The sequence below is a fragment of the Pleurodeles waltl genome, chromosome 2_1, assembly GCF_031143425.1.
Source record: "Pleurodeles waltl isolate 20211129_DDA chromosome 2_1, aPleWal1.hap1.20221129, whole genome shotgun sequence".
Taxonomy (NCBI): domain Eukaryota; kingdom Metazoa; phylum Chordata; class Amphibia; order Caudata; family Salamandridae; genus Pleurodeles; species Pleurodeles waltl.
This window is the reverse complement of record NC_090438.1, coordinates 606,293,576-606,307,605: the sequence shown is the minus strand read 5'-3', so window position 1 is coordinate 606,307,605 and position 14,030 is coordinate 606,293,576. Positions and strand designations below refer to the sequence as shown.

General features: G+C 44.3%; 1 protein-coding gene across 3 annotated transcripts in view; it reads left to right on the top strand.

Annotated features, from left to right (window-relative positions):
* Nucleotides 1-14,030, top strand: part of ELMO1 (engulfment and cell motility 1) — a 1,154,836-nt gene that overhangs the window by 402,066 nt on the left and 738,740 nt on the right. For 2 of the 3 annotated variants that reach the window (XM_069215589.1, XM_069215598.1), the window contains one exon: nucleotides 5,092-5,142. In XM_069215589.1, coding sequence (XP_069071690.1) covers nucleotides 5,092-5,142 — 51 coding nt within the window. Of the gene's footprint in view, nucleotides 1-3,118; nucleotides 3,164-5,091; nucleotides 5,143-14,030 lie in introns of all 3 variants that reach the window. The other variant, XM_069215618.1, reaches the window with a different exon arrangement.

Below are 14,030 nucleotides of genomic sequence, written 5' to 3'. Positions count from 1 at the left end.
ACATGTTCCTTCATTTCAGCAAATCTGGATCCTCTCTCAGGATAACCCAAGAGAGTCCATGGGTAGCAATGTAAAAGAGAGAGGTGCCCAAGACGTTGTTGTAAGAAACCATGCAAAGTGTCGCCGACACCCCTACTCCAGCTCTATGGCCCCCCACCTTTCCCCAGTTTCTACCTGCTGTCCAGCTACCCATCAGCTCCCGACAAAAATCCTGCTTCTCCTCAGCACCAGCTCCCAACATTCCAAAGAGGATGTCACAGGGTGCCAGTGCACTATCTTCACTCCCGCATCATAGCCGTTCTTATACAAACATACAAAAGGTGAAAACCTCCAGAAAGAATGTCCTTCAGTCGGAGTGTAACATAAACATGTATAAAGGAAGGAGGGGGATCAAAGTATGGCTACCCTTTCGATTCCTTCTTTATTTACTGACCAGTCTAGCTTTATTCCATGGTCACTGACATCAAAGGCCACTAATATGTCAAACCATTTGGTCTCTATCTTGAGTGGTTAGTAGCTCTTATTTAACAACATGCTTTCAGTCCACCTTAGGAAATTGAGGGGGTAGTGATAGCAATTGTGGAGGCCACTATTTTCCAAATCTTTGGAAAGCTGAGGAATCACTACTGTCCGTACAGCATTCACAGATGCCAATGACAGTCAATGTTCCTCTGCAAATTAATATAATTTCTATTTCAGAGTCTGTTTTTTTTTGGGCAGAGGGGGAAATGACAATTGAAGCCTCTCTGGCACTTTTATGATTTTTTTGGGGGGGAGATTGGGCATGAAAGTCATAAGCTGATGATCTCTGCAGTGCAGATGTCTGGTTGTAGCTCCTTCAGGTACTTGCTAAGCTGGTTCACCTCCTTCTGGGGAAAAGATTCACACCTTGTTAACCTGGCACATTCATACCCAAACCTATGAGGTTATGGGTGGAATACAATCAATATATTTTTATCAGTACTGGACTTTTAAACTTGGAACAGACCAAGGCTACTTTATGTGAGAAAATTACAAGTGAAGAAATACTGAGTGTTATTGATTTATTAAACATAATTGCAGAAGGCTATGTGTGGCACCTACAATGATCCCCAGTGCAGAGAGAGTAAGACAATTCTCAACACTCTTGAAACCAGGAGACATTGGTAATACTGTGGATTAATCTCACTAGGATGTGCACTATCCCCCCCGCCGCCCATCTATTGAGTAACCCCAGGTATTCTTCCAGGCTTACATAGGCTTATTACTATTGTCCCCATTGTATTGGGTATCCTTGGGATTCCCTTTACATCCTCCCTTTACTACACTGCTGTACATATTTAACAGCACAGGGGTAAACCAGTGTGGAGACCAAGACCGAGTGTGCCACTGTGACCATGACATGAGTTGCCACCACCTGGACCCGGTAGATTGCCTCACAAGGCTGTTTGGTAGACCTATGACTAATGGTCACCTGTTCCTTGTGGAGGACGTTCCACATGTAAGATACATTCACACATTGTATGTTTGTTTTACAAAGGCTAGTTTCCCCAAAGCAAATTTACAGATTCATGGTTTAGAACCAGAGGATCTTCTGATCAACTCTAGCAACTTCACTGTTCCAAACAAACTTAGAATGAAAAGTTGTCAGATTTACTGTGGAGGCATGATCAGGGAATTGCTCCTTAACACAGGACAGACCTGTCGTGGGGTCATCACCACGTTCAAATACTCTTCAGCAGTCAAATTACATTCTGCATATTGTCTCATGTCTTCTCACGGATGGCGGAGCTTCTTTTGTTAACAAAACCACCTCATGATTGCTTCATCTATGTGGGGGAGGCGAATAAAGCTGGGGGAGGCATGCATGAACATCCCCTTTACGTTAAATGAAGTTAATTTGCCTTGCACCACCAGCATGTTGTGATACTCGCTAAACAGATTCTGGATAAATAGTCTGAGAGCATAACAAAAAAGCACCAAACACAGCAAAGAGCTTTAGAAAAGGCTTCTATTCTCCAGAGACCTTGCTGAAGTTTTTACACTGAAACAAAAGAACCACCATTTGTTAAATCTTCTCTCAGTAAGTCCTCTTCTCCTTAACATTTACACTAAAGTGGCTGTGCTCTGCATCCATGGACTCTCGGAATTCGAAGATCACAAATTGATGGTTGATATGACTTCAGCTCAAACATTAGATTTGTGAGCCTGTGTTCACTGTGCTGGATCAGGGATGCAACCCATATGCAAATCAGTATTGGCCCCAAAAGGGACATTACAGCTTGATCAACAACACTTGCATTCCCTCTGTAAGGGAGCACAAACAACCCAAAAATGTCTTGGCCTCGTTTCACATTGCTTCCCCTGGTGTACAGAAGTGACTCAAGATGTTGGTTCACCTTGAGTGTTCTCCAAACATTTTAAAAGTTCATGAAGACCTCTTAGTTCCGGAATGGGCCTGGAAATCTTGAGTGGCCCGAAGGCTTCGCCAGGCAGCCCGGAACCCAATGGAAGTGAGCTTTAAAAAGGTGAGAAGGGGCCAGTAATAGTGTACTAGGATAAGGGGAGAGCTGTAGCATAGAAGGTGTTCTGCATAAAACAGCTTTAGTTGCACACAGTTTTCCCTTTAGAGATGCTTTGGGAGTTTGTTTTCAGGAAGCAAAAAACGTGACAGAGTGAGTTCATCAAACCTACTGCCTGCTCTGAAAACTTGCGTGCCTTCTGTGACGCTGCTGCAGTGGCGTTTAGCTCTGTTCAATGAGAGCCTACGTATCCATCTAGTAGGTTTAAGTATTTCGAACTTGGAGCCAGGAGCAAAATCTAGGCAAAATTAGTTCTTTGCATTTGTGCATTACACTAAAATTTTTCGTTTTATTTCCGAAATTCCAGAGGTCTGAATCAAGAGATTGTCTGCAGTAGTTTTCACAGCCCTTGCAGCATGTGATATTGTTGACCACTTTAAGCTGACGTTTGGGTGTCTCTGTTCTGAATAAATGTTTTACTCGTCTCATGTCTTTTCCCTGCCAGAAACCGTTTCTTGTTAGGTCATTTGTGCCTCTCCACCTTACTAACAATGCTGATGTAAACGCATGCCTTCTTCTCTCTCCTTTTGGCTATCCCTCTGTGATGATGGCTTTAGCTTTACGTAGAAGACAATGCTAACATCCTTGAGTTTCCAGTCACTGTAAGTTTTTCTTTCTATGTATTCTGTACTTACCATCGGTTTCTCTTTAAAATCTGCATTTCTTACCTTATGTTGTGACATGCTTACACAGTCGAATGTTTCTCTGTGTCGTTTTGCTTTGGAATTGTCTGCTATGTATTAGAAATACCCAATTTCTTGAAATAATGCCAGCGAGTAGCTGTTTTCATAGTTTTAAGAGAAGTCAAAAGATGCATACTCAAGATGGGATTTGGTACCAATTTGTGTCTTATACAAAGTAACAGTAAGTAAACTGGACACTTTAATGGCTTTGAACAGTATAAAACTGATGCACCTTGTTCCTCCAACGTGAGCTAATAGTTACCTTAATTGAGAAGAACTATTCCACCTGGTGGCAACACACCCCTACATTCTTGCTTTATTACAGAATGATGTTGAGTTACAATTCCATTCTTGGCTGAAGAAAGTTTTGACATTGGGTTTAGTATGCCATGGTAGTAGATTTTCCTAAATCCACTTTTCCCACCCATAACTTTGCTCACAACGGTTAACTTAGTTGGACGGCGTCAAAATCAAATTTCTGGTCTATGTTTAGGATTTTCTATTGCAATGGACACCTGAAGAGAAGACAGTTCTGAAATGAAAGTTCATCAGTGTGCCTGATAGGGCTCAAGGACATTTTCTTCTTGTGATCGAGATACCCATTAGTCTGTTATTTGTGAACTGAACAGAACAGGCAAACCAATTTCCCGTTACATGATCACGTACACTAGAGACGCCTGGAAATGCCTTACCTCTAAAAGAACCACTTCTTCATCCTAACATTTTAAGCCTGAGTTTAGAGAAAGTATTAGTCCTTAAATACCATAGAGGTACCGGAGCCAACCTTCAGATTTTTTTCTAAAAAGTTCTCTTGAGATTCTTTTTTTAAGAAGCGCTCAATACCTTTTGAAAACCTTAGTTCAGAACACATCAAAGGAAAAGTAAACCACTTTCTTGTTTGGAAACTGTCTAGGAACTCTTCTCACCTTGTTTGTTTCTAGAATCGCATCAGAACAGATGTATAACAAAACCATCTTTGTTATTTATGTACCTAATGCAATTTTTGAGCATCAATTGGAGGCCAATAGCTTCCTAAAAATAGTCTTGGTTGTATATATTCACCCTGCAAGCCTGCTAGACTGGTATGCACGTAAAAGCAAACCACTTCTCAGTCCTTTTCACATGTGGTAAGCGCGCCTGCTTATTCGCAAGCAGCTGCAAGAACGCTTGTCTCATTGATGTGTATGAGGCAGATTTCTGTTTGTGGCGCCCTTTGAATGAATGGATGGACACCCATAATCACTAGTCACAAGGTGCAGGTTTTCCCTAAAGAACAACTTCCATTTTGTGAATCTGCTACGAACCCCTTTTAAGTTTTGGTACTTCAGTGCTTCGTGACCAAAGTTGAGTTTGCAAACCATTGATGCATTGCGTATTGTCTTCCAAAGGCATTTTTGCCACTGGTATTCTGTGTTTAATACGTTTTGAAACTTTTTAGTGGTCGCCAAGCCTCTGATTTTGAGAACTGCAGACCTCGATACCACTAAACAGTTTTACGCATCAGGCCCTTAGCATGTTTCCCCTTATAACAGATTACTTGAATGATTTCTTGAGACATATTCCTCTAGTTCTGTTTTTTCCTGCGTTTGCTATTCTTTCCATAAAAAATGTATTATTCCTAATTTTCATTGCAGTAATATTCCAAATGGCCTTCGCCACATAATGCAGAAACTTTTCACTTATGTTCATTATATATCTCTTACATGTTTTGGCAACCGAAGTTTTTACTTTATGGAGGACATCTTTTTAAGCTTCTTTTATGTTTTGCATTTGAAAAACGTAATTTTCTTTATTTCAGCATTTTATTTTTTAACTAATAAAATATTTTCTTCTATTTTCCAAAATAGGAGATTGCATTAATTTTGGCACAGAAGCAACTACGCTCCATTATTCTGACTGTAAGTACTGGTGAAAAAAAATGTATTACTTAATGATTGATGCGCCTAAACTCTTAGTACAACCTGTCCACTTCACCTGTTCGGCTGGTTGTTAAAGCATTATCATATCTATAGCTCTAACTTGTGATTAATGCCTCTTAGCAGTCAGTACCTAGTCTTGTACCAATCTAGGTTATAGAAAGGTCAAACGATGCATTGTTCCCATCCCACGTGATTTGCCAGGTTTCCCTTCCAGTCTTCAGTAACAGCATGCTTTTCAAGTCCAAATACCTTTCACGCGCAGCAGTATTGCTGCTTCCTAGGAACCGCCCGTTCCACGGATAGAACCCCTAGGTTGTATGCCAAATACAGTTTTATGTCCGCCATTTTTGCCTGCATTGACGGTATATTGTGTTGTTACCATTTGTATAGCATGCATTCTGGCCTCATAACTCTTTGCTGCTCGGGAGACCTTTCAAAAGACGGCAGTACGGGTAGCTTTTGATTCTGTGTTATAAATACTGTGTTCTGATCCTATTCTCAGCTAAGCGACCATGTCCCATGTCTTTAGTAATTGAGCTGCGGCTGCATCGTTTCTGTGTTTGAGATCAGCATGTTTTGCCAGTTTCCTAGTCATTTTGTTAGTCAAAGCTCTGCGCCCGGTGGACTGAGACTTGCTTGCGTTGAATGGGTTTGCGTTTATGGTGTTTCTTGGTGGTTAGTGCTAATCGGTACCTTGATAGCAATCCATGTTGGCTTTGATGGATATATTTTATGAGTTTTAGAGAGCCTTTTAATGCACTTGTAAGGCGTGTTATTATGCTAACTATTGTTTTAGCACATTGATCACTCCAAGGCACATGTGTGTTGGGTGCATGCAAGGTGGTCTGTCTGTTGTATGCTGATGCATGTTTTGGCTTTTATTATAAGTAAGCCGTAAATTCTATTGGCCTCTGTAACTGAAGTAACGAGTTGATCAGAATTACAGGTTTAGATTTTTCACATGGAGAATTCAACTGCTGGGAGCAGTCGAACCCTCTATGTGAAGCACGGGTGGAAAATGTAGAAAAAGCTCTGGGAACTCAAATTCCCACATTTATTCCCCCAAAATGTACAATACCCACTGTTTCCTCACCTCCAGATTAACAGGACCCCCCAGTAATTGTGATTTCAGGGCATGGAGAAAAATGGGATTAATCCAGAGTTTTCTTAATCAAGGCTTCTGCATGTTTGTTGTGACCTGAGCCACTATGTACATTATTGGAAAGGTGTCATTCATTGCCACCAGCTAAAAATTGCTGCTGCTTTTGTTTTTTTTTAAGTTGAACAGTATGTGATGCTAGCACAATTGTTCATGGTTGGAAATTGGCTGCAAACCAAAACACTGCGGGGTACTCCTGTTTGTATTGAAGGAATTCTTGTGTCTGAAGTTTTGGATCAAAGATATAATCAACATTGGTGGCAGTCAGGGAGGTTGTCCATTAAATCCAATGTGGATATAATGCTTTAGCATTAGGAATGCTTGCTTTGGTGACGGCCTCTAGGGCTGGCTCCGGGGTAAAAACAATAATGCTTTTCCTTTGGGCAAGTGGCCTCTCCTTAATGACAGCCACCTGTACTGCAGTTGGAATTTTTTTGGTTGGTGCAAAGCGTTCTGCATTGGGATATAAATGTCATTTATATGCTATGAGCACTGTCACCTTCATTAAAGGTGACATAAGTGAACCCAGTGGCACCAGCAATTATTCTGATGACCAACTTTGTTTTATTGTCACACTTGTGTAAGTGTGTTGCTTTTAGCATGTCCTGTTGCAATCCTCGAAGTATGCATATGTGTTCTACTGTCCAGTGTCTGCTAGAAAAATCTGGGCTTATTAAGTCATTGAGTGGCTTGATACTTTGTGCATAGTCAGTAATGTTTGTTCTGCCAAAGTTAAAGAAACCTAGTAAAGATTGTAGTTTCTTGATAGTATTTGGTGGCTGGAGTTGAGCACACTTGTCTAAAAAGTGCGGCGTCAGGCTCTAGCCCTCATTTGATAGCTCATATCCCAGGAACAGTACGCTGAGAAAGGCTATTTTAGTTTTCCTAAAATTAAATTTGTAACCAAGGGCTGCGAATCCTAGAATGGTCCAATCGACCCTGGCAAGATAAATGTTGAAGTCGTCATCAGTGAGATAGATGTCATCTATACAGCATCCATTTTAGGACATCCTCTTTCCTACTTCTCATCCCTGCTTCTCATCCATCATCCCTACTTCTCCCCCATCATCCCTACGTCTCATCCATCATCCCTGCTTCTCTTCCATCATCCCTGCTTCTCATCCATCATACATCATCTCTACTTCTCATCCATCATAAATCATCCCTATTTCACTTCCACCATCGCTACTTCTCTTACATCATCCTTACTTCTCATCCCTGCGTATCATCCCTGCTCCTCCTCCATCATCCCTACTTCTCCTCCATCATCCCTACTTCTCCTCCATCATCCCTGCTTCTCATCCATCATACATCATCCCTGATTCTCATCCATCATACCTGCTTCTCTTCCATCATCCCTGCTTCTCATCCCTGCTACTCATCCTTCATACATCATACCTGCTTCTCATCCTTCATACATCATCCCTGCTTCTCATCCTTCATACATCATCCCTGCTTCTCAGCCATCATCCATCATCCCTGCTTCTCTTCCATCATCCCTGCTTCTCTTCCATCATCCCTGCTTCTCTTCCATCATCCCTGCTTCTCTTCCATCATCCCTGCTTCTCTTCCATCATCCCTGCTTCTCATCCATCTTCCATCATTCCTACTTCTCATGGCTCAACCATCATCCCTACTCCTCATTCCTCATCCCTACTCCTCATTTCTCATCCCTCAGTCATACCAACACATTTTCAGTTTTGTGAAACACACCTTCACACTGATTGGCTGGCAACAGCCAATCATAGTTATGAGAGGGACCTGCATTATATTTCACTGAAAACAGCCTTCTCATTGTATGTGCTGGGGTAACCTAAATAGAGCTAGGTGTGTTAAACCTAATCTGCCAGTACCATGTCCATGAGAAGAGCCCCCCAACCCTTGTTACCTTGAATTATGAGGTCTCTAGATCAGACTTAGTGGGGACACAAAGGCTGGGTGTTAGAAATGGGGTCTTTGGTTGGCAGTCAGTTTACCCCCTGTCCAAGCAAGGACCCTCACTCTAGTCAGGGTAAAGGAGAATCATCCTCAGCTAACTCCCGCTCACCCCCTTGGTAGCGTGGCAGAGCAGGCAGGCTTAACTTCAGAGTCTAGGTGTAAAGTATTTGTACCAACACACAGTAACTCAGTGAAAACACTACAAAATGACACAACACAGGTTTAGCAACATTGGAAATATTTATCTAAACAAAAGAAGACCAAAACGACACAAATCCAACATACACAAGACAAGTTATGAATTAAAAAGCAAAAAGAGTCTTAAATCCTTTAGTAAACAGTAAAAACTCTGTTAGCGTTTAAAAGTACCTGGGTAGTGTGAAAATAACGCACACAGGCGAGTGTGAGTCCAAAAAGGTAAGCGGTGCGTCAATTTCTCACCCGCAAACGAGACCGTGTGTCATTTCTCCTTCTCCGGTCGGGTCGGCGTGTGTCGTTTTTCCTCCCCACAGGAACTGGATAGGGCACCACTTGGCAGGGCAAGAGTCTCAGCAGAGAGTCCAGGTGCTGGCAAGAGAAGTCTTTGATGGCCCTGAGACTTCAACAACAGGAGGCAAGCTCAGGACAAGCCCTTGGAGATTTCTTGACAAGCAGGAAGGCACACAAAGTCCAATCTTTGTCCCCTGGCACAGGTAGAAACAGCAACTGCAGGATAGTTCCACAAAGCACAGTCACAAGCAGGGCAGCACTTCTCTTCAGCTCCTCTCCAGGCAGAGGTTCCTCTTGATGTCCAGAAGTGATCTAAAGTCTGTGGTTTTGGGTGCCCTTCTTATACCCATTTTGGCCTTTGAAGTTGGCTTACTTCAAAGGAAAGTCTTTCTTGTTTGTGAAATCCTGTCTTGTCAGGCCCAGCCCCAGACACACACCAGGGGTTGGAGACTGCATTGTGTGAGGGCAGGCACAGCCCTTTCAGGTGTACATGACTACTCATCTCCTTCCTCCTAGCACAGATGGCTCATCAGGATATGCAGGCTACACCCCAGCTCCCTTTGTGTCACTGTCTAGAGAGAGGTGCAAACAGCCCAACTGTCAAACTGACCCAGACAGGGAATCCACAAACAGGCAGAGTCACAGAATGGGTTAAGCAAGAAAATGCCCACTTTCAAAACAAGGCATTTTCAAACATACAATCTTAAAATCAACTTTACTAAAATATGTTTTTTTAAATTGTGAGCTCAGAGACCCTAAACTCTATGTAGATCTGCTCCCAAAGGGAATCTACACTTTAATCATTTTTAAAGGTAGCCCCCATGATAACCTATGAGAGAGATAGGCCTTGCAACAGTGAAAACCGAATTTGACAGTATTTCACTGTCAGGACATATAAAACACTTTAGTATATGTCCTACCTTAAACATACACTGCACCCTGCCCTTGGGGCTACCTAGGGCCTACCTTAGGGATGTCTTGCATGTAAGAAAAGGGAAGGTTAAGGCCTGGCAAGTGGGTACACTTGCCAAGTCAAATTGGCAGTTAAAAGCTGCACACAGACACTGCAGTGGCAGGTCTGAGCCATGTTTACAGGGCTACTATTGTGGGTGGTACAACCAGTGCTGCAGGCCCACTAGTAGCATTTGATTTACAGGCCCTGGGCACCTCTAGTGCACTGTACTAGGGACTTACCAGTAAATAAAATATGGCAATCATGGAAATACAATTACACATACATTTTACATAGGAGCACTTGCACTTTAGCACTGGATACCAGTGGTAAAGTGCCCAGAGTAACAAAAACAGCAAAATCAGAGTCCAGCACACATCGACAACCTGGGAAACAGAGGCAAAAAGTTAGGGGAAACCATGTCAAGGATGAAAAGTCTAACACTGGGTCTGCATCAAGGTGATGTGTAGCATAGATAGCGTTGATGGCATCTGGTAGGAATCCCTCTGATAACCCTGTCTGCGTGTGATGTAGTTATACAGATCTTGTAGGACCCATGACACAGGTATGTTCCCAAACAATAGATAAGAAGGCATGCTTGGGACGGCAGATATATTAGTGATTCCCTGAAAAGGTACATTATGGTACAGTCACATGTAAGTGGAGAAAGTACATGATGTGAATACCTACGCATCTCATTTGTCTTTGACGCTGATAGTGACGCCTTCACGGAGTGGCACTGATAACAGGAAATCAAAACAGCTTCCTAACTATAAACATAGCAGCCGTCTTGGAAGAAATAATTAAATAAATATGCTAAAACAGAGCAGACTAAGTAGGTTAAAAGTCACTAAGTGACAGGAGCACAGGCCTGTAAGCCAGAAGGCTAAGCTATCTCCTGGTTCCCAATAAAAACTAAATAGGATCCACTGCAACGGTTTTTGCTGCAAACAAATTAAATTCACATACTCTCATGGTTCGCTTCCTGCACTCTGGTCCCCATCCCCAGGAAGCCTAATTGTGGGCTCTTCCAATGCTCTAATAAGCTTCCAGACCTTCCCCTGCATGCATATTCTGACTTCCAGCAATTTGGACGCTATTTGCAATTTACCATCCATTCCCAATCCATGCCGGGTTCTGTGGAAGTCTGTCTGCTCATGCTTGGAACTTCATTACCTAGAATCCCCTGCTCACTGCTTAATCTACACCCCTGCAGGTCAAGGATGGGTGGAGGAATTCATCACACCTGTGGCTAGCTGCTGCTAGCTTGCTCACACCTGACGCATGTGATTACTGTGAGCACTTTTAGGCCTCAGCTCCCTTAAGCCCAGTGTTGGTCATTGTAGGTGTATTCCAGTGAGACCAACCCTTGTTTCCTGAAGTTTCTGAGCCATTGTTAATTCTTGTCCCGGTTTCTGACCCTTTGCTATTCTTTGTTTCTTGAACTAGCACTGCCTGCAGTGTTACATTGACTCCTGAGCCTTAGTAAATCCTTGTTCTTGAACTAGCACTCCCTGAAGTGCTACTTGACTCCTAAGCCTCAGCTATTCCTTGTTCCTTGAACTATTTCTGCCTGATGTGCTTCCTTGTTTCCTTGATTCCTGCACCAGCATTTCTCGTGCTCCCTTGAAGCCTCTCCTTCTGTATTTTCCTTTTCCCAGTCCTTGCCTTTCTTTCCATTTCTTTGTTCGAGTTCCCAGTTTGCTCTTTTCCTGCTTCTAGTTTCCTTATATGCTTGTTACTTGCTTTCTGCCAGGTGTGTACTTGTTTCTGTTCTTTCCTGTTAAGCACTCCTCCTTGCTAGCTCCTTGTCTATCGTGGTTGTATTTAGTTCTACACCCTTGCTGTTACCGCCTTGCATGGTCCTGTTAGATACCCAGAATCTGTGGGCTCAGCTGGTGACCTAGGTGGTGGTTCTTGTCCACTGTGAGTAATGTCTTTCTGTTATTTCTATATTATCACCATAGGGGCCAGCTCCACAGACCCTGACTTTGCATGTATATCCAATATAGGAGTATTAGCAGTTAGAATATGTAACAGCAATTGCGGGTGAGGAGCGTACTGAGCTTCAGTATTACCGTGTGGAGCTCCCAAGTGCAATACCCCACATTCCTTTTAATGTCAATGTTGTATAGATATATATGTCTTGCATGTCCGTCCTGGGGTGTTAGTCTGGATGCCACATTACCTCTTGAATGCCTGTTCTTTCTGAATCTTAGCTCTCTTACTCCCTTGACTAGAGCTTCCCTTTTGAATCTCCTCTCACCTCTGATTCTGTGTGATCTTGAGCAGCTCTGTACCCAGCAATCTGCTTACTTGTCTTCCATGTTATCAGTCCTAGACAGCACCCCAACAGTTCCTGACACATACTACTGTCACATATATCTTTTTTGATACAGCCATTACCAAAGTCAAATTCAAAACTGGAGGCACAACTGCTACCTGATAGAGACTTCTAGTTGCAGATTTCTTACCTTAGAATTTCTGCCAGGTGTCAGACAGGATCTGGAGATTTGCTTGAAGAACATACCCTTCCGTGTCGGTAGGTGTTGTCGGTCAACTCCATGGGTGTCGTTGGCGTCGTAGTCGCCGTGATGACATATGGAGTAGTATATAGACGCCGCCTTTGCGCAGTGACATCAGTTCTTTTCTTTCCGTGCCACGCACTGATCCGGAGAAGAGCTACCCTGGTCTCTTTTTGACCATTTTGTTGAGTTTTTGTGAGAAATTTGGTGTGTTGAGGATGTCCCCGAACACCAGTTTCAAGCTGTGCGAGAAATGTCATTGTACGATGTCTTTGACGGATCCTCATCGGGTTTGTCTGTGATGTCTCGAAAGCGACCATGACCCGAAGTCGTGCTCCGAATGCTGGGCCATGCACCCGAAGGCTTTAAGGGAGCGGTCTCTAAAGCTCATGGCGGCCCAGCACTGGACTCCACATAAGTCCCGATCTCGATCGAGAGGAAGGTCTCGAGACCGGTGGCAGAGCCATCACCACTCGTCTTCTTCCAAATCCTTGGGTCAAGGTAAGAAGAAGAAGAAGTTGAAGAGATCCCATTGCTCTCCGACTTTGCCCCGCCACTCGACTGACACGACGCGGGAGGAGCGTCCACGCACAAGGCCTCCATCCTCGGAGCCTGCGTCTGGGTCGGCTCTGCGCTTCCCCGAGTTTCGCCGAGCCGGAGCGACCCCTGCCCAGCCAAAAGAATTTTATGAGGCCACGCGCCTCATCTTTGGGCGGTCCGACCCCGATACGCCACCTTTGGGCCCAAGGGGTTTTGATGAGGGGCCTTCAGGTTCCGCGCCGGTGGCTTCGGCCACTGAGATCACCCCGGCGCCGGGTTGATTGTTGATGCTCCCGACATCGGTAGTGCCCACTATCGACGTCGACCCGATTCTTATCCCCGACGACTCTGAGTCGGAGCGGCGTCAGCTGACGCCGCCTTTGCCTTTGATGGGGCCTATCCTCCCCAGGTCGGATTCTGACCCTTTTTCTTATGGGTATGAATATGGGGAGGGGTTGGAGGGGTCCCTGGACCCTTATGAATACCAGGATGACAAATCTTTGGACTGGGCTCAGGAATTGGGTGACGCCAGTAGTCTGGATACTTCTCGTGACACTGGCATGCTGTCTCCTCCTCGTGGCTACGGCGGAGGGAGCAACTTATGGTATGCTGGTCAGTAGGGCAGCTGAGGTCCTTGGTCTTGAGCTTCCCACTGTTGAGGTCAGGTCAAATCTCCTGACAGAGTTGCTTCAGCCTGGGGCTTCTACTTAAGAACCTCTTTTGCCATTTAATGAAACCCTCACGGATTTCCTATTGGGTACCTGGTCCAAACCCAACTCAGGGGCTCCTGTGAATAGGACTATCGCACTCCAACATTGGCCCGCCCCGAACTACCCTAAATTCCTGTCCCAACACCCCACGCCTGAGAGTCTTGTTATCCAGGCTTCCTCTTCTTCAGGTGCATTCCCTTCCGCACCCCCGGACAGGGAATCCAAAAGACTGGAACAGTTTGGCAAGAAGTTATTTTCTTCCTCCAGTCTCGTGCTGTGGTCTGTGAACACCACATGCCTTTTGGGCCACTATTCCTACTCTTTGTGGGAGGCAGTTGTGCAGTCCTGCCGCAGATACCGGAGGAGGCCCGTGCTATCGTCTCCCAAGATGTGAAGGATGGGAGCGATGCACCATAGTTCACAATCTGTTGTGAGCTGGACACGACCGACTCGCTGGGAAGATCATTTGCTACGACGGTGGCCTTACGACACCACGCCTGGCTGTGCACTTCTGGTTTTTCTGGGGGTGTTCAACAGTCACTCATGGACATGCC